Consider the following 26,592-nt stretch of genomic DNA (forward strand, 5'->3'; position numbering starts at 1 on the left):
TACCAGAGCAATTTTGGCTTCATGGAAAGTCACAATTACAAATTTGTTCCCTTTAAAAGGAACTCAAATGGAATTTATAATACTAGCCTTGAGAATGTCCTGACTGCTTACTGAAGAATGGACAAACTCCTAGGATAGAATTATGGGTGTTGCTCAGATGGGTGGCAGAGAAACTTGGGAAGCTCTTGTACTGCCATTGAAATGTTAACACTAAAACCCTGCAGCAGTGGGGAGAGTGTGCATGCTTTCTGCTGCTGGTAGATGGTAAGGCTGTATGATGTTTTAAAGCACAGGCTCAAAAATCACAGTTCACTATCTACATGACCTTAAGCAAGTTATTTTACCTCTCTCTATAACTCAGTTTCCTCAACTATAAAGTGGGATAAAAGTGTATCTCATAAGTTAATTAAGAATATTATAATACATAATAAAGAACTCAGGACAGTGGCTGGTACAGAGAAGGTCTCAGTAAATTTTAGTTTCCATTTCAAGTGGCTGTTTTACTCACCTATTGTTAACAGACTCAGAAATTCTGAGAGTCTGGTTAGAAAAAGGAAAATTAGTTTTTGTTTCAGTCTACCTTGCAAGCTGAGGGAAACCAAGTGACAATGCTGAAACGAACACTGGGCTGAGTGTCACCAAACATCAGTTTATTCACTAATTAGCCAAGTGATTCTGGTAGTAAGATTAGCTTGTATAAGGTTATTTTTAAGGCCACATAATGGTATCAAAAGTCCAAGTATAAATCAGTAATTACAAATCAGCCTTATAATACCCAGGTAATCTATGAAAACTGAAAATTGAGAGTTGATAAATACAAGAAATTACTGCTAATCTAAAAGGAAGTGGCAGAAATCCCCTGAAATGTGTTAAATCTTTGCCTTACTAAATACTTGCCAGAAGCTCTATTTTATTTCATGTTCTCCTTAATAAGTAAACAAAAATAAAGCCAACAAAATTCTCATATTTGCCAGCATTATTTTTTAAAACACATTTCTCATTAATGGTTTTAGTCAAGAATGAGAGCACAGTAATATAGAAAACCTAGGTTTATTTGTTAAGCTATTACAAAAACAAAACAATTACCATTTGAAGTACTTTGAGGACTTCATCCAAGACTCACTTGCTCTGTTACGGAAACTAACCTAAAAAGCTGGAAATTAAAGGATATAACCTAAGAGTTTGTAACNAGAGTTTTGCTCTTGTTGCCCAGGCTGGAGCGCAATGGCGCAACCTCAGCTCACTGCAACATCCACCTCCCAGGTTCAAGGGATTCTCCTGCCTCAGCTTCCCAAGTAGCTGGGATTAGACGTGCCCCACCACCACACCCAGCTAATTTTGTATTTTGTAGAGATAGGGTTTCACCATGTTGACCCGGCTGGTCTTGAACTCCTGACCTCAGGTGATCAGCCTGCCTGCCTCAGCCTCCCAAAGTGCTGAGATAATAGGTGTGAACCACTGCACCCAGCCTCTATTAAGGATTTAAACAAGTTTATCGCCTTGGCTCACTGCAACTTCTGCCTCCTGGGTTCAAGCGATTCTTGTACCTCAGCCTCCTGAGTAGCTGGGATTACAGGTGCCCACCACTAGGCCTGGCTAATTTTGCATTTTCAGTAGGGACGGGTTTCACCATATTGGCCAGGCTGGTCTCAAAATCCTGACCTCAAGTGATCTGCCCACCTCAGCCTCCCAAAGTGCTGGGCTTACAGGTGTGAGCCACCACGTCTGGCTGGGACCATATCTTAATGAATACATTTTTTAAATGATAGAACCTAGAACAGAGAACCACTAACTCTAGCTTTTAGGAACACTTAGATGACTTACATTTTGGAAGGGAAATGTCTATGTACCTTTAAAGTGTCTCTACATCAGGAACACAAAAGAAAACAATTACAGCAACCCTAAAGTTAGGCTCAAATGAAATCAATAAATATTGTCTGGCTGATCATTATACATGTTATCTTTTAAAAGCCTGGCCTGCTCTTTTTTCTCAGCTTCTATTTTCTCAACGCTACAGTTCTAATTTACTATTTAGTGAATTATAGCTCAATCTTTGAAAGTCATTTAGTCTAATGAGGAAATAAGCCCTGAGAGGTGCCCACATGCTTTGGTCTCCTGCCTTTTGCATACTGCATTGACCACAGCAACACCAGTAAGAAACCCAGTACACTCTGAATCTCCTCGATATTTTGCTACCAGAGCAATTTTGGCTTCATGGAAAGTCACAATTACAAATTTGTTCCCTTTAAAAGGAACTCAAATGGAATTTATAATACTAGCCTTGAGAATGTCCTGACTGCTTACTGAAGAATGGACAAACTCCTAGGATAGAATTATGGGTGTTGCTCAGATGGGTGGCAGAGAAACTTGGGAAGCTCTTGTACTGCCATTGAAATGTTAACACTAAAACCCTGCAGCAGTGGGGAGAGTGTGCATGCTTTCTGCTGCTGGTAGATGGTAAGGCTGTATGATGTTTTAAAGCACAGGCTCAAAATCACAGTTCACTATCTACATGACCTTAAGCAAGTTATTTTACCTCTCTCTATAACTCAGTTTCCTCAACTATAAAGTGGGATAAAAGTGTATCTCATAAGTTAATTAAGAATATTATAATACATAATAAAGAACTCAGGACAGTGGCTGGTACAGAGAAGGTCTCAGTAAATTTTAGTTTCCATTTCAAGTGGCTGTTTTACTCACCTATTGTTAACAGACTCAGAAATTCTGAGAGTCTGGTTAGAAAAGGAAAATTAGTTTTGTTTCAGTCTACCTTGCAAGCTGAGGGAAACCAAGTGACAATGCTGAAACGAACACTGGGCTGAGTGTCACCAAACATCAGTTTATTCACTAATTAGCCAAGTGATTCTGGTAGTAAGATTAGCTTGTATAAGGTTATTTTAAGGCCACATAATGGTATCAAAAGTCCAAGTATAAATCAGTAATTACAAATCAGCCTTATAATACCCAGGTAATCTATGAAAACTGAAAATTGAGAGTTGATAAATACAAGAAATTACTGCTAATCTAAAAGGAAGTGGCAGAAATCCCCTGAAATGTGTTAAATCTTTGCCTTACTAAATACTTGCCAGAAGCTCTATTTTATTTCATGTTCTCCTTAATAAGTAAACAAAATAAAGCCAACAAAATTCTCATATTTGCCAGCATTATTTTTTAAAACACATTTCTCATTAATGGTTTTAGTCAAGAATGAGAGCACAGTAATATAGAAAACCTAGGTTTATTTGTTAAGCTATTACAAAAACAAAACAATTACCATTTGAAGTACTTTGAGGACTTCATCCAAGACTCACTTGCTCTGTTACGGAAACTAACCTAAAAAGCTGGAAATTAAAGGATATAACCTAAGAGTTTGTAACAGCAGACTGATAAAACATGGCAAAAGGAGCTCTCTCTTTCCTACCCAGTCTACCTACACCAAGCTCCTGTGCATTTTCACCACATAAATCTGCTAGCTTACAAAAGATGCACATAGTCAAGGCAGGAATTATAGGCCTACTCAGAGGGTACCCAGACACAGAAAGTTTTGGGGTAAATAATAAACTACAAATACCCTCTTGGTTAAGTTAATTCATCAAGTTAATAAAGGTCATATTATCTATCTTCTGCTGGTGACAACTTATTGTCTCAGTATAGTCTGTCTCAAGAAGGAACTGGTTCAGGTTGGGTTGTGGAAAAGGAAAAAGACTTCCATCAACTTCACTCCAGAGTGGAAGAGGCACCAAGTTCTCTCCTACAGTTAGGAGCAGAATCTGAAAAACAAAAGGTTCACAGTGTTTACAATAGTAATAATAATAATAGCTACTATTTATTGAATGCCTAGTCACAGAGTGCCAGAGGACTTAGGTACATTTTATCTCAGCCTCTGCAACAACCCTGCAAGGTAGTTATTATCCTCTCCATTTTACAGATGGAGGAAGTGAGGATTAAATAAGTTATATGCCTTGTCCAAAGGTGTACACAAGTATGTGGCAGAGTTGTGATTCCACCATTAATGTGCCATCTCCACCCCACCTCATGCATTGAGAAGTCCTAGTTCCATTATCATGAAATTAATAAATGGCTGCATAAATTACTCTAATTATTTATACCTTGTTCATTCTTTAAAAGCATGTACAATTTTAAATGATTAAAAATTTACACAGCCAGGTGTGGTGGCTCACGCCCGTAATCCCAGCACTTTGGGAGGCCAAGGGCGGGTGGATTACCTGAGGTCAGGAATTTGAGACAAGCCTGGCTAACATGGTGAAATCCCGTCTCTACTAAAAATACAAAATTAGGACCAGGCGTGGTGGCTCACACCTGTAATCCCAGCACTTTGGGAAGCTGAGGCAGGCGGATAACCTGAGGTCAGGAGTTCAAGACCAGCCTGACCAGACATGGAGAAACCCCATCTCTATTAAAAGTACAAAATTAGCCAGATGTGGTGGCACATGCCTGTAATCCCAGCTACTCGGGAGGCTGAGGCAGGAGAATCGCTTGAACCCGGCAGGCGGAGGATTCGGCAAGCCGAGATTGCGCCACTGCACTCCAGCCTGGGCAACAAGAGTGAAACTCTGTCTCCAAAAAAAAAAAAAAATTACCCGGGTGTGGTGGTGGGCACCTGTAATCCCAGCTATTCAGGAGGCTGAGGCAGGAGAATCGCTTGAACCCCGGAGGCAGAGGTTGCAGTGAGCCGAGACTGTGCCACTGCACACCAGCCTGGGCGACAGAGTGAGACTCCCATGTCAGAAAAAAAAAAAAAATGTAGACATTGTTTGGAATTCAGATCAATTATCCAGATGAAGAATATGTATAAACATTATTTACAACGTTTATACATTATAAACAGGGTGCAGTGGCTCATGCCTGTAACCCCAGCACTTTGAGAGGCTGAGGCAGGTGGATCACGAGGTCAAGAGATCAAGACCATCCTGGCCAACATGGTGAAACCCCATCTCTACTAAAAATACAAAAATTAGCCAGCCGTGGTGGCACGTGTCTGTAGGCCCAGCTACTCGGGAGACTGAGGCAGGAGAATCGCTTGAACCTGGGAGGTGGAGGCTGCAGTGAGCCAAGACCACGCCGCTGCACTCCAGCCTGGGCGACAGAGCGAGATTCCATCTCAAAAAAAAAAAAAAATTATGAATAAAATAATTCTCTGCCTCTGAGCTCTAGGATAAAATAAACAGAAAACAAAGCTCATTGAAAAGTTTGTGGCTATTTCACCATTAAAAAGAATCCTAAGAATTCTTGCCAAGGACTGCAGTAACACCCCATTTGTTTAACTGTTAGTGACATACCAAATGAGTTTCTCATGATTCTGATTAATTAAAGAGTGGCTGATGTTCTCTGAACAGTCTGTTCTTCAAAAGAAATATGTGAAAGCCCAAAGACCCAAAAATCTGTTTTCTAACTGCAATAAAACAGTTACTAAACAAGTATCACTGAACTGAAAAAATTAATATGCTATAATGTGACGAGAAATAAGGAAAAAAGACTTAAGTTGATAACAAAAGATTTCCCATGAAGTAGAACAGTGAAGTTACTGACAATTGGAACTGGGAGAGCTAAAAATCAAAGTTAACAGAGCTCCAGTGATACGAACACATGATTTCAACAGAGGGGACATTGCTAATATTAGACTGTATGGCTACCACTGACAAACGTAAATGTGGAAATTAAAATTAAGTATTTAAGGGAAGATATAAATCATAGAACTCTAAGAGGTTATTTTCTGATAGTTCCACTGGCAGGACGTGAGAAGAAAGCAGAGGTCCAATATCACAATTCATGGTCAGTATAAGAAGCAATGTTATACAGTTTTCACAATGGCAGTAACTTGGAAGCTAACTGGAACTTTAAAAGGCTGGTTTCTGAAACGAAATAGAACAGGGGTAAAAGAATTAAAACTTGTAACTGGAGAAAAGCCAATGATTAGAGAACTAGGTTCAGAACTAAAATCTGTATCAGAAGAAATGAGAAGGAATTCTGAAATATTTATCACTGCAGGGAATAACAAAGGGTCTCATAACTGGATGACTGATAGTGGTAGCAGAGTCAAGTCAAAACACATAAATTTTGCCATGCTATTACTATATGCTTTAGTAAAATAAAAGGAGGATAGCAAGAGCATCTCAAAGACTGGAGGATAGCCAGTATTCAAGAAAACAATGCTATAAGGTAGGAGGAAGTTGTAGTGGGGAAAGAGGAACAACAATTTAATAACAGTTTATAAAGGACTATTACAATTACTAGTTCTAGCTCTGTATGATATGAACATGACCTTCAGTTATTATCTAACATATAGTTGAAATACTTAGGCTGGCAAAGGACAATATATTTCTCAGAATAATGGAATAGCAAATAAATTGTCAGGGACAATTTGAGCTTTAAAAGAAGAAAAATATTTTTTAAAGAAAGAAAAAGAAATAGGCCGGACACAGTGGCTCAGAGCTGTAATCCCAGGACTTCGGGATGCCGAGGAAGGAGAATCATTTGAGGCCAGGAGTTTGAGACCAGCCTGGGCAACATAATGAGACCCTGTCTCTACGAAAAATTTTAAAATAAGCTGGGTATGCCTATAGTCCCAGCTACTTGGGAGGGTGAGGCAGGTGGACTGCTTGAGTTCAAGGCTGTAGTGAGCTAGGATCATGCCATTGCACTCTAGCCTGGGTGACAGTGTAAGACCCTGTCTCAAAAAAAAAAAAAAGTAGGAAGTAATCATTTCACATGATTTTCATGTTCAGTGACAAGGAGAAAATGAACTACTCACCTTAAACCTGCATAAATCATTTTCAGTGATCAACATCTGCATCCTCAAACTGTCCAGCAACTGTTGGTGTGGTATCCACCTCCATCCCATCTAAACAAAAAAATTACTGAGCAATCCCCATGTACACTTCAAACAGGTAGATGCAACTTATAACTTCTACCAGAAGGAAGCTAGTGCCCTCTGCTGGTAAGAATTGCTTTTTCCTCTTTTTTGAAAAGAAAAGTCTGAAAGGACAAACTGAGAAAGAAAATGCTACCTGGGGATTTAGGCCACATCAAAATCAGTCTGTGACATTTACTGTGTAAAGTGTCAACCTCAATACTAAAATAACTCTACGTAGGAACTTTCAAATGCAGGATCAACTGTTCACCCTTTACAGATCTAAGTATTTACTGCTGGGCTTTTTTTTTTTAAGCTATCCTCACAAAGCTTACAACATAATTCAGGAGGAAGACAAAATCAGTACAGCAAGCTTTTGCTTATTTCCCCATTTTGTCATCTCATTAAATAAAAGGTGGGAGGCAACAAGAGAAAAAAACAAGAGCCCTGATATGGTTTGGCTGTGTCCCTACCCAAATCTCATCTTGAATTCCCACGTGTTGCGGGAGATAACTGAATTATGGGGCAGGTCTTTCCCGTGCTGTTCTCATAATAATGAGTAAGTTTCATTAGATCTGATGGTTATTATAAGGGGGAGTTTTCCTGCAAAAGCTCTTTTCGCTTGCTGCTTTCCACGTACGATGTGACTTGCTCCTCCTTGCCTTCCACCATGATTGTGAGGTTTCCCCAGCCATGTGGAACTGTAAGTACAATGAAACCTCTTTCTTTTGTTAATTGCCCAGTCTTGGTATGTCTTTATCAGCAGTGTGAAAACAGACTAATGCCCCATGGAAAGAGTTGTCTTAGCTGGGCACAGTGGCTCATGCCTGTAATCCCAGCACTTTGGGAGGCCAAGGTGGGTAGATGACCTGAGGTCAGGAGTTTGAGACCAGCCTGGCCAACATGGTGAAACCCCATCTCTACTAAAAATACAAAAAAACTACCCGGGCGTGGTGGCAGGTGCTTGTAAATCCCAGCTACTCGGGAGGCTGAGGCAGGAGAATGGTTTGAACCAGGAAGGCAGAGGTTGCAGAGAGCTGAGATTGCACCATTGCACTCCAGCCTGGGCAACAAGTGCACAAAAAAAAAAAAAAACTCCAAAAAGAAAAAAAGAGTCATATACAGCTATTTTCTTCACTTGCTCACCTCCCAGTCACCCCTCAACTCTTTGGCCCACCAAAAAATGTCTTCTGCCCACAGCCCCAGGGCACCCCGTCACCTGCAGATGCAAATGTAACGTATCTAAATTAACTGTTCATCTTTCCACATTTAAAAAATGCCATTTTTTTCCAGTCTTACTAAAGGGTGCCTCTTATCCATTTAAACTAGAAACCCTTATCCCAAGCCCCTAACTTCTGTTGCTTCTATCTCTTCAGAGTCTGAAATCTGTCAGGTCTTTTGATATTCACTGCCACTACCTAATTTAGGTGATCACCTCTTATTTAATATGTAAGTCACACAACAGGGTTTCTCTTTTTCTCTCCAGTATTTTTCTTCTCCAATCAGTTTTCCAAATTATAACCACAGTCACCTTCTGAAACACTAATGAAATTCTTCAATGGCTTCCCACTGACCTAAGAGTTCCTCTAAGACGTTACCCAGTTCACTATTCTACCTTTATCTGTTACCATAATAACTACCTTTCACACTGAACTACTTTCAGTTCCCCAAATCTGAATAGTCTCTTGAACCCTTCTTTGCACATGACTAATCCCTTTACCTGCATCTCCCCTCAACGTCTTCACCTGGGCCATTTTTTTTTTTTTTGAGACGGAGTCTTGCTCTGTCACTAGGCTGGAGTGCAGTGGCTTGATCTTGGCTCACTGCAACCTCTGCCTCCTAGGTTCAAGAGATTCTCCTGCCTCGGCCTCCCAAGTAGCTGGGACTACAGGCATGCGCCACTATGCCCAGCTAATTTTGTATTTTAGTAGAGACGGGGTTTCACCATATTGGCCAGGATGGTCTTGATCTCTTGACCTTGTGATATGCCCACCTTGGCCATCCAAAGTGTTGGGATTACAGGTGTGAGAAAACATGCCCAGCCCACCTAGGCCATCTCTATACATCTTTCAGATCTTGACTTAAATGTCACTTATTCCATGAAACTTAACACTCCCCCTGACTATCCAGGCTGGGCAAAGGGCCCAGCCCTTACGATTCCACAGCTGCCCAAGCACCTCCTATATCTCAATGTACTGTTAACTTTTCTTCCACCAGAATGTCACTGATATGAAGTCAGTAACCTCATCCCTTGAGTACTGCTGTATTACCTGTACCTGGTACAGCTCAATAAACACCTCTTACATAAAGGAGCACATGAAGCACTAAAAATGCCACACTAAAAGTGTTTCACTGGCAAAAATAATGATGTGGGTGCTCAGGACTTCAGAGATGGAGACTGGCACAGGCTGAAGAATTTTTATATATAGGCAACTCCAATGTGTTAATGAGGCTTATGAATAAAAGTCCAATAATCTCAACTTAGCAAAAAGTATTTATGACCTTAAAATCATTTGCTATAAGGCATGAAGTAAGCGTCCACATGGCACTCTTTAGGCAATTACTATAATAAAAAAAGGTAACATCTTGACCGGGCGCAGTGGCTCATGCCTGTAATCCCAACACTTTGGGAGGCCAAGGCGGGCAGATCACCTGAGGTCAGGAGTTTGAGACCAACATGGTGAAACCCCACCTCTACTAAAAATACAGAAATTAGCCAGGCATGGAGGCGCATGCCTGTAATCCCAACTACTCAGGAGGTTGAGGCAGAAGAATCTCTTAAACCCAGGAGGTGGAGGTTGAAGTAAGCCAAGATCATGCCACTGTACTCCAGCCTGGGCGACAGAGTGAGACTCCGTCTTAAATAAATAAATAAGACAGAATCATGGCTGGGTGCAGTGACTCATGCCTGTAATCCCAACACTTTAGGAGGCCAAGGCAAGCGGATCACCTGAGGTCAGGAGTTCGACACCAGCCTGGCCAACATGGTGAAACCCCATCTCTACAAAAATTAGCCAGGCATGATAGTAGTGGGTAATCCCAGCTACTCGGAAGGCTGAGGTGGGAGAATCACTTGAACCTGGGAGGCAGAGGTTGCAGTGAGCTGAGGGCACACAGAGCGAGACTCTGCTCAAACACACACACACACACACACACACACACACACACACACACACAAAGAATCAGTGTATATACACACACAAAAGGACACAAACAAGAAAGGAGATGCAACAGAAAATTAATAGTAAATGCCTCTCAGAATTCTATTTAATTTTTCTACCTCTTCTTTGCCAGTGCATACTTTAAGCCAACATGGTGAAACCTTGTCTCTACTAAATATACAAAAATTAGCTGGGAGTGGTGGCAGGCGCCTATAACCCCAGCTATTCAGGAGGCTGAGGCAGGAGAATCGCTTGAACCCAGGAGGCAGAGGTTGTAGTGAGCCAAGATCATGCCAATGCACTCCAGTTGGGGCAACAAGAGAGAAACTCCATCTCAAAATAAAAAAAAGAAGGATGTGATAGTCAAACTTATGCACCAACTTGGCTAGGCAATGGTGTCCAGATAGTTGGTCAAACATTATTCTAGACGTTTCTGTGGAGGTTATTTTTTAGATGAGATTAGCCTTATAAACTGGTGAACTTTGGGTGAAGCAGATTACCCTGCATAGTGTGGTGAGTCTCATTTAATCAGCTGGAGGACTCAACAGGAAAAAGACTCACCTCCCCTGAGCAAGAAGAGATTCTGCCAGCAGAACTTCTGAGGCAGCAGAATGCAACATCAACTCTTCTCTGGGTCTCCAGTCTGCCAGCTTACCCTGCAGATTTTGGACTTGCCAGCCTTCTGTCACGTGGGCCAATTTCTTAAAATCTCTCTCTCTTGCTTTGGTGGGTGTGTGTATACCTGAAGAGATGCCTGAATTGACAGCCCTCAGAGATAACCTACCATGGACTTCTAGCCTCCAAAACTATGAGACAATAAAATTCTGTTTGAGCCACCCAGCCTGTATGACACTTTGTTATAATAGCCCTAGTAAACTAATACAGAGGTGCAACAGAAAATTAATAGTGGATATCTCTCAGTTAGAATTACACTTATTTTTTTTTCATGTCTACTTTGCCTGCGCACATTAAAAGAATGTTTTTGACTATGAACAGACTGTTTTGGTAATGAGGAAAAAAAAATCACCAAAAACAAGTGACATAAGCATTCCCACACTATATAATTCTGTATCTGCTTCCTATACTACAGTCAATTATTTCTCTTAGTTATTAAAAGAACTTTTATGACTATCCATAACTTATTGCCCAAGTGCTCATCTGACTGTTCACAATGCAAAAGAACACTCACCTTCATAATCTCTTATTGAATCTTCTGTCCTGACCCCAGCCATATTATACTGGCTGCTCACAGACTGAGAGAGCATTCCTTCTAATCTCTCCAATGTGGCTTGGCCTTCTGCTGTTAGATGGGATAATCCTTCTTCATAGGTGTAAAATGTAGGGATGTCCCCCTGTCCTTGTTCTAAACAAACAGAAAACTTAAAGTTTAAATACAACAATTAGAAAAAACAAAATGGAATCCATAATTGCTGCCAGCCTGGCCAACACGGTGAAACCCTATCTCTACTAAAAATACAAAAATTAGCCAGGCGTGGTGGCACGCAACTGTGGTCCCAGCTACTCAGGAGGCTGAGGCAGGAGAATCACTTGAACCCCGGAGATGGAGGTTTCAGTGAGCCGAGATTGCACCGTTGTACTCCAGCCTGGGCAACAGAGCAACATTTTGTTTTAAAAAAAAAAAAAAAAAAAAAAAAAAGAATCTGCTGAAGGTAACATACAGTCCAAATAGGCTTCCAGGAGATACTTTTCAACATTTATTTATACACATATATAGGCTACTGCTGAAGCCGGAAATACAAAGAAAATGCCCCTACTCTCTAGGGTTATTAAAAGAGATAACAAGCCAGTAAATAGCAATTCCCAAAGAATTCCATGTCCAGGGACTAGAAAAAAAAAGTGTGTTCCTAAGGTCAGAGAGTCCTACATTATCCTGAGGTGGGAATTTTACAAGTGAGCACAAATTAATTTACATTAATTTGTATAATGAAGATGTTTTCTGATTAAAAAACATGCTCCTTTCTTAAAAAAAATCAGGGCCAGGTGCAGTGGCTGACGTCTGTAATCCCAGCACTTTGAGAGGCCGAGGTGGGAGGACTGCTTGAGCCCAGGAGTTCAAGATCAGCCTGGGCAACACAATAAGACCTCATCTCTCCAAAAAAATGTTTTTTTAATTAGCCAGGCACAGTGGTGTGCACCTGTAGTCTCAGCTAATTGGGAGACTGGGGTGGGACAGCTTTAGTCCAGCAGCTCAAGGCTGCAGTGGGTGGTGATGGTACCACTGCCTTCCAACCTGGGCAACAGAGCTAGACCCTGTTTAAAAACAGAAAAAAAAAAAAAAAAAAAAAAAAAAAATTCTGGAACATACAAAAAGGATAAAAAATTTTAAATCACTCAAAAATCTCAGAAAGGTAAGGATATATTTGGACATATTTAGGTATGTAATGGAGAATCCCAGAAATGTGTTTATCTAAGGCCAGGAAGTGGGTGTACATGAAAGAAAGGGCTTTGGATACCCAGATTGGTGTACATAAGACCAATAGGGAAAAGAAAAGAGAACAGCAAGCACTTCAAGCTATAAAGACTCTTTATCACACTAGTGACTGCATTCTGGTCTGGGGAAGGCAACGGGAAAGAGTTCTTAAATAAATGACGTATAGTTCTGAGAAAAATAAATGAAGTATGGTTCTGAGAAAAAGAAATGACCTTGGCAGTGAGCTGTTTGAAGGAACATGTTAAATAAAGATGCAGGCCAGGCCCGATGGCTCATGCCTGTAATCCCAGCATTCTGGGAGGCCAAGGCCAGAGGCTTGCTTGAGCCCAAGAGTCGACCAGTTTGTGCAATATGGCAAAGCCCAGTCTCTACAAAAAATACACAAAAATTAGCCAGGCATGGTGGCACAAGCCTGTCGTCGCAGCTACTCAGGAGGCTGAGCTGGGAGAATCATTTGAGCCCAGCAGGCAGAGTTTGCAGTGAGCAGAAATCACGCCACTGCACACCAGCCTGGGCATCAGAGTGAGACCCTGTTGCAAAATAATAATAATAATAAAACAACATAAATGATCCAGGTTCTCAAGGTGTAGAGAGAGAAGCTTGTTCTCTGGGGGCAGCTGCCTCAGTTTAAAAGACTTTCTGACTATCCAGTTTCCTATCTACCATTTTCTTTCCTTCCATATGCTCTACTTATCCATTCTTCCCAACAATCTCTACTTTTACCCTCAAAATTTGTCTGCTGCAAAGGGCTTTGGCATAAAGTGTACTACTGTGTCATTCTCTTTCAATAATAATCTTACCAGCCAGGCGCAGTGGCTCACGCCTGTAATACCAGCACTTTGGGAGGCCGAGACAGGCGAATCACCTAAGGTCGAGAGTTCAAGACCAGCCTGACCAACATGGAGAAACCCCATCTCTACTAAAAATACAAAATTAGCCTGGCGTGGTGGCGCATGCCTGTAATCTACTTGGAAGGCTGAAGCAGGAGAATCGCCTGAATCTGGGAGGTGGAGGTTGCGGTGAGTCGAGACCACACCATTGCACTCCAGCCTGGGCAACAAGAACAAAACTCCGTCTCAAAAGTAATAATAATAAAAATAATCTTACCATACTGCATATTTTACAGACATATAAAGAACTATAATCCTCTACCCTTAATACAAATAAATGCTTACAATGAAACACTAAACAAACAAACAAAAAAACATTTTAAAATCCATTTCACTAACCATGCGCTTCCACATCATATTCTTCTCCATCGTAGTCATCTGAATCCTCATCCTCAGGATCTGGATGCAAGGCCTGGCACTCGCACATTGCAGTGAACATCGCCTCCACTGAACAAGGGAATTAAACTGTAACCGATTTTTTTTTCAATGTAGAATAAAATTTTATAATAAAAATAATCATCAGTGCCAATAAATTTAATCGGTACACAAAAGGCCACAGTATTTACAAACTTGCCAAATTGTAAAATCAATCTTGAAAGCGGCTGAAGCAAAGGACAAGTCATAAAATAATAAGAGTTCATTATGAGAGATTATTACGATCTCTTCATGGCTCATGGGGTTTTCCAAGAAAAAAGGGTCAGAGTCCTGGTAAGACTGCTGGCATCAGGGTGAAGCCCCTCTCAGCTGACAGTGTTCTTTCCAGCCATCCTGAGATCTTCCACTTTAAAACTGCTGTAACTCCTCTGCCATCCAGCAGGTGAGATTAAGTCAACAGCACCAATCAGTAAAACTAACCAGAGTCCATTCACAAAAGAAAACCAGATAACAGAGTGTCTACAATATTCTCACTACATTCACAACCTTTGATGTTAATAGGTATTTGGTCCTCAATATTACCAATGCTAAAATGAAGAAAAAGCAGTAAAATGGAGGTAATGGTGGTAAAGGTGAGAGCTGTGTGTGTGTGTGTGTGTGTGTGTGTGTGTGTTAATTGGGAATGCTTGGTACATAAAAGGGGAAGAATCAATACTGTAGAACACTCACATGCTGATTTATCACTAGGCACAAATCTAAATTCAGTAATAGGTTCAACATCATCATCACTGTCTTCCTCTTCTTCATCAGCAACAGGTTCTTTTGATTCTTCTAGAAAATAAAAACACCCTTTTAATGTCATTATTTGACTTTAAAAAAATGAAGCGTATTGATAAATCTGAATACTGCAATTCAATTTTAATTTCCAATTGTGGTTGACAAATTTATTTCCAATTATGGTTGAAAAATCCTGATTATTTATCCAGTGAGCATCCTAGAAAAGCCTTGCCTCGATCTCCTTACCTCTAGATCCACCCACCTCGGTCTCCCAAAGTGCTGGGATTACAGGCGTGAGTCACCACGCCTTGCTGGGAATGAATTTTAAGGTTATTTTAAGATAATCTAATCTCATCCACAGATGACAGAGCTAATGGTCATCTGTTTTTTTTCTGAGACTGGGACTTATTTTGTTGCCCAGACTGGACACTCTTGCCCTCTCAGGCTCAAGCGATCCTCCCACCTCAGCCTACTAAGCAGCTAGGACTACAGACACTTGCCACCACACCCTGCTAATTTTTGTTTTTTTGAGATGGAGTCTTACGATGTTGCCCAGGCTGGTCTCAAACTCCTGGGCTCAAGTGATCGTCCTGTCTTGGCCTTTCAAAATACTGGGATTGTGGCTGGGCGTGGTGGCTCAGGACTGTAATCCCAGCACTTTGGGAGGCCGAGGCGGGCGGATCACGAGGTCAGGAGTTCGAGACCAGCCTGGCCAACATGGTGAAACCCCGTCTCTACTAAAAATACAAAAATTAGCCAGGCATGGTGGTGGGCGCCTGTAATCCCAGCTACTCAGAAGGTTGAGGCAGAAGAATCGTCTGAACCCAGGAGGCGGAGGTTGTAGTGAGCCAGGATCACGGCATTCCACTCCAGGCTTGGTGACAGGGCGAGACGCCATCTCAAAAAAAAAAAAAGGTTGGGATTACAGATGTGAGCCACTGAGCCAAGATCACGCCATTGCACTCCAGCCTGGGTGACAGGGTGAGACTCCGTTTCAAAAAAAAAAATGCTGGGTTTACAGATGTGAGCCACTGTGCTCGGTCTTGATGGTCATTTATAAAGAGACTTATAGAGGTATGCCAAAGAGAAAAAAAATATTGGAATTTGGAGAATCAGAATGTGAGGAACAAAGGCTGGGAAAATATGATTCAAGTATGTGTAATTTATGAGAGAAGTTTAAGATAAAAAGAACTGGAGGGCCAGGCAAGGTGGCTCATGCCTGTAATCCCAGCACTTTGGGAGGCTGAGGTGGGCGGATCATAAGATCAGGAGATCGAGACCATCCTGGCCAACACAGTGAAACATTGTTTCTATTAAAATACAAAAAAAAAGATTAGCCAGGCATGGTGGCAGGCGCCTGTAGTCCCAGCTACTTGGGAGGCTGAGGCAGGGGAATCGCTTGAACCCAGGAGGCGAAGGTTGCAGTGAGCTGAGATCGCGTCACTGCACTCCAGCCTGGCAACAGAGCAAGACTCTGCCTCAAAAAAAAAAAAAGAACTGGAGAATTAGTGAAATAAACATGACCCAGGAAGATACTAATTTCTAGTAAGATAGGAAATCCTGCATATTTTACTAAGAAAGGATTACTCATAATTACATCAATTACAATCAAATAATCATATAGACTCTGTAAGATTATAGAGCACATATTTAAAACACACACCCTAAAACCTACTGAACTGCTTTTTCCTAGTTTAGGACTTACAGCATTTGCATTTTAAACAAGCTTCCCACGTATTTCTAATGTGTATCCGTTAGTCTTGAGTTTGAGAACCAGAGACCAATACACTCCCTTAACTTTTTTGGATGAAATTCAGGCTCAGAGAGATGCAAATGACTTGCCTAGCAAGTTAATGACAGGGTTTTTACTTTTTTTTTTTTTTTTTTCCAACAGAGTCTTGCTCTGTTGCCCAGACTGGAGTGCAGTGGCGCAATCTCAGCTCACTGCAACCTCCACCTCCTGGGTTTAAGCGATTCTCATGTCTCAGCCTCCCGAGTAGCTGGGATTACTGGCGCCCGCCACCAGGCCCAGCTAATTTTTGTATTTTTAGTAGACACGGGATTTCACCATGTTGACCAAGCAGGTCTCCAACTCCTGACTTCAGGTGATCCGCCTGCCTCGGCCTCCCAAAGTGCTGGGATTACAGGCATGAGCCACTGTGCCCGGCCTAATGACAGAGTTTTCTTATTCAATGTGCTTTTGCCCTTTATTATTAAACGCTATTTCCTAAGCCTTTCTCTTGATATGTACCTTTCCCACCTCCAATGCCTGTCACTATTTAGGGCCATTTCATACAAGCATTTGGAGCTGACTGGCAAGAGTACCTCCAAGGTTTTGCATTTCTGGAAATGAATGAATGCTTTAAACTAAACATTACACATGATATTCTTAGTTATAAAATCATAGTTGCATTTACTTAGATGAAGAGTAAATTTTGTGCCTAATGCCTTATTAGGAAGTCTTACTACACTACTACACCCCAGGGTTAACAGCCTTTTACTTTTCCTAATCCTCTTCTTCAGACTTCACTAGATTTTTAAATGTCTTTGAACCTTTTCCAACGGCAAGAATTTGAAATCTTATAACAAAAATATTTTCAGATAGCTGAATCAGTCATTACCACTTAATGAGGCAGGGCTTGCCAAAAGTCCTAAGAATTACTAAATAGTGTCACAACTGAATATAAATGATCATATTATTATATCTGGAACCGTATTAAAATCCCAATTTGAAAGAGCAATAGCCTTATAGATAAATTCATGGGATTGTCTCTTACACACTACTTCAAAGAAAAGCAACCCATTATTTTAAACATGAACATCTTCACTAGATTTTTACAAGTCTTTGCAATTATCCCAAAGCAAAACTTGAGAATCTTTATATCCTACAGTTTCTCAACCTTGGCACTACTGACATTTGGATGGAATAATTCTTTGTTGTGGTGGACCATCTGCGCATAGCAGAATATTTAGTATAATAATAGCACCCTTGGCATCTAACTGCTAGATGCCAATAATATCCTTCCTCTTTCAACCAAAATGTCACTGCCGAATGTGGGGGAATGGTGAGGTTGGTGGAGGTCCATGGAAAATATATTCCCCCTACACCCACTGATAACCACTATTGTAACAAAACGGAACAGTTCTATCTTAAATTCTCAGAAGCACAGGGTATACTGATCCAAGCCTCTAAGGGTGCCTTTTAAAAAGAGAAAGGCAGAATAAACAGTGAAACTTTAGAGGAAAGCTAGAAATACATATCCATAATAAATGAAGAATTCTAAGTGTAAATATATAGAAATATATACAGACACACACAAACGTCCATTATGAAAACTTCAACTGTCCAAGTTGCTGTGCTGAAATTTTGCTTAATAAACTACTATCCAAAATGAGTCAATGGCCTCAATGTTACATTGATTATTATCAAACACTCTTTTTTAAAATATAATTTGCTATCAAAGGAGGCATTAGATTAAATTACACCATACATACCTTCAAATTTGGCATTCACCATAACATACAAATGCTCTCCTAGACAGTCACTTCGGTCCCTGGATAATGCATGTAAACTAATGGTGGGGTATTCCAGTGAGAATCCTAATCCAGAACCATCTAACCAAGAGAGGCGGCTGAAAAACATGTTTTAAGTAGATTAGTTTTAGAAAGTAAATCCTAATGTAATATCACAAAGTATATAAAAGTTCAGCTTGGACACCTTTATGCATATAAATAAATTCAAGCTTACTTTTTTAGAAATGTTCATAAAATAAGAAAATTCAGTAGTGGAAATTGAATTTTCTTTAAGATCAATTCTGTTAAAGTCTCTTTCCCTCTAGCTATAAATTCAAACAGACTTGAAATTCCATTTTCCTCAGTCACATGTATGTTTCTATGACTTTCAAGCTTACTCTTTTTATATGTCTTCAAATACCCTCTTTGCTTTTGCAAATCCTCCTCTCTTCCATGAGGTCTCCCTTCAACTACACCAGTCCATAAAGACCTCTTCTTTTTCTGATTTGCAAATTTTAGTACTTAACTCTGTGGTAACGAGTCTTATATGTGCCCTTATGGAATATGAGCTATTTGACAGCAGAACTCATCACATTCCTTTATTTAACATTCTTCAAAACCATTAACAAAGAGCTCAGGAGGTAAGTATGCAATAAATCCTTGGTAATAATTTGTTTCTCCATGAATCCTACACTAAAAGACATAAATGGGTGTCATTACACTCGCCGCAACTCAGGAAATATTTATTACCTTGAGAGACAGACTCCCTGAAGCCTCTCATTTATTCAACATCTTTAAGAGAAAGCCACAGAAAAGCTAGGCCTAGTTTTCCCTCAAATGTGGTCAAATGCAAATATTTTATTGGTGTACCAAAGGAAGCACATCACCAAAATCAGTACGTTAAGCTTTCAGTAGAAGCTAGCTAATTTTCTAATACTTCATCCATCTGTACCACTTAGCAGAAGAAAAGTAAAAAATCCTGAAGAAGCCAAAAAAAAAAAAATGTTAATGCAATACAGTGGTTGTCTAGGGCTAGAAGGAAATGGGAATGTCTGCTAATGGGTACCAGGTTCTTTTTGGGGTGAAGAAAATATTCTAAAATTGTAGTGATAATTGCACGATTCTGTAAACAGACTAAAAACTACTGAATTATATATTTAAATGGTTAAACTGTATGTTATATGAATTATTTTTAAAAGTTAATGAAGTAAGACCCATGTATCATTCTATATTCTATACAATTTTAACAAGCCTGGCTGTCTAATTTTTAACCAAGCAAAAACAAAAGTAAAACAGGAGAACCTAGGACTGCCTTGGGCAGGAACAATGACAGTGTGACAGTCTGAGATCATTCATGTTCAGTGGAAGGGGAGGATGAACTTCACACCACAGTTGCCCTAAAGGAAATCAATGTCTAACCACATACTATGAGTGTTAAACACGTCTGACCCTCAGTTACCAAAAGCATTACCAAAACAAAGGCAGATTATTAGACTGTGGTGATAACTGTACAAATCTGCAAATATACTAAAACTTATCTAATTGTTTACTTCAAAAAGGCAAAAGTAAGTATATGCACTGTCATATGGAAAGATCTCCGTTCAACATTCTTATCAAAAAAAAAAAAAGTAAAGGAAATCTAAGAAGCTTAAAGGTGATAAATCTTTGTTTTTGTTTTTTTGAGATGAAGTCTCGCTTTGTCACCCAGGCTGGAGTGCAGTGACATGATCTTGGCTCACTGCAACCTCCACCTCCGGGGTTCAGGCGATTCTCCTGCCTCAGCCTCCCAAGTAGCTGGGATTACAGGCCTGTGACACCACACCTCGCTAATTTTTGTATTTTTAGTAGAGACAGGGTTTTGCCATGATGTTCATGATGGTCAGGCTGGTCTCAAACTCCCAACCTCAGGTGATCTGCCACCTCGGCCTCCCAAAGTGCTGGGATTACAAGCCTGAGCCACTGCACCTGGCCTAAAAGTGATAAATCTTAAAGAGCTAAAAGTGATAAAACCTCTACAAATTATTTTCCAGAACAACTCATTCCTACTGGTTCCAAAGAAACATTGTATTATGTAATGAGTTATGTGCTGTACGCATCTTTCCTGCTCACTGCCTTCCTTTTAATGTGGAGATGAAATAATATCCAAGTATCACGAGTCCCCTACAAAAGCTATATAATTTTAAAGCAAATAAACTGCCCTTTTCTGATCTCAAAACTTTTCTGGCATTATCACAATTCAGAAAGAAACATTCCAAATTTGGGTGTTCAAAATAATTTCAAATATCCAGAGCCATAAAACTTGAATGAGGGCATGGAAAAACTGAAACCTAAACATAGAATCATTGCCTGTCAAATTATGGCCTTTACTTTTAAAAGCCATAATAATAACTCTGTAATTCCTTACTAGTGCAGAGAGAATAAAATGCTCCTCTGCACAGCATTTGCTATGGAGCTCTCATAATCTTTACATGAACTGGGATTATGCACTCTACAGGACAGAAGCCAAGTTCCACACTTAAAAACACTTACTCTAATGGTTAAATTCTTTTTTTTTTTTTTTGAGACAGAGTCTCACTCTGTCGCCCAGGCTGGAGTGCAGTGGCGCGATCTCAGCTCACTGCAAGCTCCGCCTCCTGGGTTCACGCCATTCTCCTGCCTCAGCCTCCCGAGTAGCTAGGACTACAGGTGCCCGCCACCTTGCCCGGCTAGTTTTTTCATATTTTTTAGTAGAGACGGGGTTTCACCGTGTTAGCCAGGATGGTTTCGATCTCCTGACCTTGTGATCCGCCCATCTCGGCCTCCCAAAGTGCTGGGATTACAGGCTTGAGCCACCGCACCCGGCCCTTTTTTTTTTTAATAAAAAAAGAAAAGAAACCCCTAGGTTTCTATATTTTACTTTTTCAGATTTACAAATGCATATCATATATTAATATTCACAGATATTTTTAAATGGAAAAACAACTTACTTTCAACAACTTATTTTTTCCAACAGCATGTTACTATGTTAAAAAAGATTTGACATTATAGGCCAAGCGTGGTGGCTCACGCCTGTAATCCCAGCATTTTGGGAGGCTGAAGTGGATGGATCACCTGAGGTCAGGAGTTCCAGACCAGCCTACCAACATGGCAAAACCCTGTCTCTTATTAAAAATACAAAAATTAGCTGGGTATGGTGGCAGGCACCTGTAATCCCAGCTACTCGGGAGGCTCAGGCAGGAGAACTGGTTGAATTCAGGAGGCAGAGGTTGCAGTGAACCAAGATCACACTACCACACTCCAGCCTGGGCAACAGCGGGGAGACTCCATCTCAAAAAAAAAAAAAAAAAAAAAAAAGATTTGAAAGAACATTCATTTATCTGGCAATTTTAATTTAAAAAAAAAACTATTAACAACAAATTAAATCCTATTGCACGTAAATTATTTGTTGTACCACCACCAGATTTTCTAATTCTAGCAGAGGCCACGATGAAATAGGCCAGACATGCTGCCATTAAAGTTTGCTGGGATGAGACTGTAATAAATCTACTCAAAGTATTCAAGTTATAACTTTTAAAGTGCTGTAGAGAAACATAAAAGATTTCACTGTATCATCTAAAAATATAACTGTTTTGTCTGATCATTAAATTCTGATTTTCATTTACTCTTTGTATATATTCTAGAAGAAATCCTTCTAAAATATCTAATTAACCATACCCAGTTTCAAAGAAACTGTGAGTCAAAAGGGAAAGACAAGAAGAATTAGAAACCAAGTAAACATGTAGAGAAAATGTTTTGCTGAATTCAAATGCTTTTGCACAAGTATGGTCAGTGTCCTTTATTCCCAGCATGGGATGAAAAACAGGACAGGAAGCTACGAGAGGTCTTGAATTTGGGTTAACTTAATTATTTGGTTTAAAATTAATTTTGGAATGAGATACAAAAAAAAATTATAAGTTTAAACTACTAATTTTAATGTGATAACCTATTTTATTTTACCTGTTTTAAACTATTTTATATTATTCATGCCTCTGTATCTTCCTTATTTGGATAAAAATTCAACTTCCTGGCCAGATGCAGTGGCTAATGCCTGTAATCTTGGGAGACCAAGGTGGACGGATCACCCGAGGTCGGGAGTTTGAGACCAGTCTGACCAACATGCAGAAACCCCATCTCTACTAAAAATACAAAATTAGCTGGGCGTGGTAGCGCATGCCTGTAATCCCAGCTACTCAGGAGGCTGAGGCAGGAGAATCTCTTGAACTAGGGAGGCAGAGGTTGCAGTGAGCCGAGATTGCACCATTGCACTCCAGCCTGGGCAACAAGAGTGAAATTCTGTTTCAAAAAAAAAAAAAAAAAAATTCAACTTCCTATAAAAAACTAAGCTCTGAAATAAGTCGGAGATTCTAAATCTTTCAACACAAATCTGAGAGACTAAAACCAAGTCCAGCCAAAACCTAATCTGTTGCTGTCCCTCTCTGCCTCAAACTAAATAGTTTCACCAAAGCCTAAAGGCTATAAGCCAAACTCATGAACATGACTGTCTTCTTCTCCAGCTTTGTTATCTCTGGGCATTCTCCCTCACTGCCTCAGAGGAAGAACTGCTGGACTCTATATACATGTATACAGTATGTGTGTGTATTTATACTCTTTTTTTTTTGTATTTATGTTTCACACACAAAAAAATGATCTTGGCCTGGCACGGTGGCTCACGCCTGTAATTCCAGCACTTTGGCAGGCCGAGGCGGGTGGATCATGAGGTCAGGAGTTCGAGACCAGCCTGACCAACATGGTGAAACCCCGTCTCTACTAAAAATACAAAAATTGGCTGGGCGTGGTGGAGCACGTCTGTAATCCCAGCTACTCGGGAGGCTGAGGCAGGAGAATCACTTGAACCCAGGAGGTGGAGGTTGCAGTGAGCTGAAATCGCACCACTGCACTCCAGCCTGGGCAACAGAGTGAGGCTCTGTCTCAAAAAAAAATAAAAATAAAAAAAATAAATTATCTTAAAGAAGAAACATAAGAGATTTGTTTGTGAAAAGCTGAAACAAATAATTTTTAATTTTTTTAAGAGACAAGGTTTCACTGTGTCACCCAGGCTGGAATGCAGTGGCATGATCACAGCTCACTGTAGCCTCAACTTCCCAGGATTAAGTAATCCTCCCACCTCAGCCCCCCATAGTAGCTGCGACTACAGGTACATGCAACCATGACCGGCTAATTTTTGCAATTTTGTATTCTTTGTAGAGACGTGGTTTTGTCATGTTGCCCAGGCTGGTCAAGAACTCCCGGGCTCAAGCGATCTGCTCACCTTGGCCTTCCAAAGAGCAGGGATTTACAGGTGTGAGCCACCTTGCCCAGGCTAAGAATTTTTAAAAAACTGGTAAGAGGCCGGGCGCGGTGGCTCAAGTCTGTAATCCCAGCACTTTGGGAGGCCGAGATGGGCGGATCACAAGGTCAGGAGATCAAGACCATCCTGGCTAACATGGTGAAACCCTGTCTCTACTAAAAATACAAAAAACTAGCCAGGTATTGTGGCGGGCGCCTGTAGTCCCAGCTACTCGGAGGCTGAGGCAAGAGAATGGCGTGAACCCGGGAGGCGGAGCTTGCAGTGAGCCGAGATGGCGCCACTGCACTCCAGCCTGGGCCACACAGCGAGACTCCGTCTCCAAAAAAAAAAAAAAAAAAAACTGGTCAGAACTTAAAAAGAGTTATACTTCCTTAGTGTGAGAATTGTATTGTGGTTATACAAGATAATGTCCCTGTTCTTCTGAACAGGAAGTGGAAAACATGTCTGCAATTCTCAAATGGCTCAGAAAAAAAAGAAAAACAGACAAACATGGCAAAATGTTAACTAATAAATCTTTGTGAAGGGTGTATGGGTAGTAATAACACTTACAACTTTTCCTTAGGTTTGAAATTTTTCTTTTTTTTTTTTTTTGAGACAGTCTCTGTTACCCAGGCTGGAGTGCAATGGCATGATCTCGGCTCACTACAACCTCCACCTCTTGGGTTCAAGCAATTCTCCTGTCTCAGCCTCCCAAGTAGCTGAGATTACAGATGCCTGTCACCACACCCGGCTAATTTTTGTATTTTAGTAGAGATGAGGTTTCACCATGTTGGCCAGGCTGGTCTTGAACTCCTGTCCTCAGGTGATCTGCCCGCCTCGGCCTCCCAAAGTGCTGGTATTACAGGCGTGAGCCACCGCACTGGACCGTAGGTTTGAAATTTTTCAAAATGCAAAAACCAATACAGGACTGTCCCTCAAAAGGAGTTATAATATTGAAAGAAGTGTCAACATACAGCAATGTCATGAATAAAAAAGGAATGCCTAGGAACTAGGAATGTATCTGTGCTCCATCTTCTACCACTTCAAAGAAACTGCTTTCCCCAAATACCAAAGATTTCCTTGTCAATACTCAATATACGCTCTTGACATTTTGTTTTGACTGCTCCTTCCTCCTTTCTCAAGTCTCTTCTTCCATGACCCACCCACAGGTGTATCCCTAGGGTTCTACACTTGGTCCTCTTCTCTTCTGAGATAGCTAATCCATTTCCATGAGTATACACTAATACTTCAACGACTTCCAAACATCTATCTTTAATACCACTTTCCCAAGACACACACTCTTTTTTTTTTTTTTTTTTTTTTTTTGACACAAGGTCTCACTCTGTCACTCAGGCTGGAGTGCAGGGGCACAGTCACGGCTCACTGCAGCCTCGACCTTCTGGACTCAGGTGATCCTCCCATCTCAGTTTCCTGAGTAGCTAGGACTACAGGCCGCCACCATGCCTGGCTAACTTTTGTATTTTTTGTAGAGACTGGGTTTCGCCATGTTACCCAGGCTAATCTCGAACTTCTGGGGCGATCCGCCTGCCTCAGCTTCCCAAAGTGCTGGGATTACAGGTGTGAGCCACCGTGCCCGGTCCAACACACACTCGTATGTACAATTACTCCACACATGTCCTGACCAAACTCATTATCTGCCTCTTACCTCAATCTTGCTTTTCCTACCACCCATATGTCCTATCTCAGTGACTGGCCTGAAGCCTAAGCCTTGTTCAATGTCTAAATTTCCCTTTAAAGCAACAGTTCTTTACAGTTTTTGTGCTCTGGATTCTGTGGTAGGCAAAATTTTGGCCCCCACGACCTTCAGTTTCTGGTGTCATGCGTGTGAATATGTTATATTACACAGCAAAAGGGACTTCGCAAACCTAATTAAGGTTGCCAGTGGACAGCAACATAGGGAGATTATCCTGGATTTTACAGGTGGTTCGAAAGTAATCACATGAGTTCTTAGAGAATTTTCTCTGGCTGTCGACAAGTGATGGAGCAAAAGGGGAAGCAACACATATCTGAAGGGCAGGAAAGATTAAATGTGTCATTACAGGCTTCAAAATAAAGAGAACTAAATGTCAAGGAAACAGGGACCTCAGTTCTACAACCACAATATTTAAGGTAGATCTATCTGACTGTGAAAATACCAAAGTGCTCCAGGTGGCCAAATAAAAGGGCAATTTCTTCCAGGACCCCAAAACGGGAGTCTGGTACCTCTGCATATGACCCCTGTCTGTGTCGAGTTAAGGATGTTCCTCTCCTTACTATTCCTACAGAAAAAATCTATATTGTGTAACCAAACTTTCAAAGTCCTCCACCCTCGGCTCTGAAACTACGTATCCTGCAGAGGGGAACACCTCCTGCATCTGTTCATCCGGAAAGACAGGCACACTTCAGACTCTTAAAACGAGACCGTGCGTTAAGGGCAACGCACGCGCCAGACCTCCAGTAAAAGGCGAGTTAAAAAAAGAAAGAAAGAGAGAAAAAGAAAGAGGAAAAAAAGAAAAAAAAAAAAAGTACAATCCATGAGGGGAAATTCCGGCCCGAGAAAATAGAGAATGGAAGACTCCGGAGGAGTGCTAGAAAAATCGAGCCTTCCAGCCGGTACAGGTATCCCTGAGGCGTCCCGGACACGCGCCCCCGCTCCCAGCAGCCCTCCAGGCCGCCCCTTGCCCGGCTCCTTCGCACCGCCTGCTCCAGCAAGGAGGAGGGTGGCACGCAGGAGGCCGGCGCTGGGGACCGGGAACCCTACCTCTCAGCGATGTAAAGGGTACCAGTGCCGAGGCCCTTCCCGTTCAGCACAGCCTCGGTGTCTGGTTGTTGCCGCAGGAGCCCCTCCGCCGGCCCAGGAGGCGGGAAACTTTTGAGGAAGCTCATAGCAGCAGACAGTGCGACAACACAGCCCCTGAGGAGTTAGAAAACAGCAATGCCTGCACCACACCGCTCGCCCTGGAAGAGGCACTCACCCCGGAAGAACAACTTAGTCTGCCCCGGAATCTGAACGCCGGTCGACCATAGAGATGAGACATTCTAGGAAAAGCGTCGGAGGTCGGCTAAGACCGTGTGGAGTTTAACACCCCTCCCCTTCTTCCTCGTCATTTCTGAGGCTTTGGGCTTCAATAACTGAGGGTTCTGTGGGAAGTCCCTCAAGATTGTCACAGTGAAATCACCATTGCAAAATTGTAACTGAGACACTGAAAGCAATCTGACCTACCCAAATCCATGTTGTTTCTAACCTC

At 41.2% G+C, this 26,592-nt stretch overlaps 1 protein-coding gene across 3 annotated transcripts; it reads right to left on the bottom strand.

The window, feature by feature from the left end:
* Positions 1 to 629: 629 nt before the first annotated feature.
* CLNS1A (chloride nucleotide-sensitive channel 1A) lies at positions 630 to 26,344 on the bottom strand. Of its 3 annotated transcripts, XR_001889511.1 has the most exons (8): positions 26,106 to 26,343; positions 18,022 to 18,158; positions 14,479 to 14,580; positions 13,714 to 13,821; positions 11,222 to 11,395; positions 6,773 to 6,862; positions 3,363 to 3,770; positions 630 to 1,174 (listed from the first exon to the last, which is right to left on the bottom strand). XR_001889511.1 is itself a non-coding variant. In XM_017893537.1 (7 exons), the coding sequence occupies exons 1-6, from the start codon at positions 26,228 to 26,230 to the stop codon at positions 6,795 to 6,797; spliced, it is 714 nt and encodes a 237-aa protein (XP_017749026.1). In that variant the 5' UTR covers positions 26,231 to 26,343; the 3' UTR covers positions 3,220 to 3,770; positions 6,773 to 6,794. The 3 variants fall into 3 exon arrangements, 2 of the variants coding, with proteins under 2 accessions (XP_017749026.1, XP_017749027.1); XM_017893537.1 differs by lacking the exon at positions 630 to 1,174 and having other exon boundaries at positions 3,220 to 3,770; XM_017893538.1 differs by lacking the exons at positions 630 to 1,174; positions 3,363 to 3,770 and adding an exon at positions 5,124 to 5,873 and having other exon boundaries at positions 26,106 to 26,344.
* Between the last annotated feature and the right edge of the window lie 248 nt (positions 26,345 to 26,592).

Source organism: Rhinopithecus bieti, unplaced genomic scaffold (assembly GCF_001698545.2).
Source record: "Rhinopithecus bieti isolate Rb0 unplaced genomic scaffold, ASM169854v2 scaffold_23868, whole genome shotgun sequence".
NCBI classification, from domain to species: domain Eukaryota; kingdom Metazoa; phylum Chordata; class Mammalia; order Primates; family Cercopithecidae; genus Rhinopithecus; species Rhinopithecus bieti.

Coding starts and splice junctions, on each gene's coding strand:
- CLNS1A (XM_017893537.1), bottom strand. CDS start 26,230: ATGAGCTTCCTCAAAAGTTTCCCGCCTCCTGGGCCGGCGGAGGGGCTC. Junction 18,159..26,105: donor ACCCTTTACATCGCTGAGAG/GTAGGGTTCCCG, acceptor CATGTTTTTCAG/CCGCCTCTCTTGGTTAGATG. Junction 11,396..13,713: donor ATATGATGTGGAAGCGCATG/GTTAGTGAAATG, acceptor CTGTTTGTTTAG/AACAAGGACAGGGGGACATC.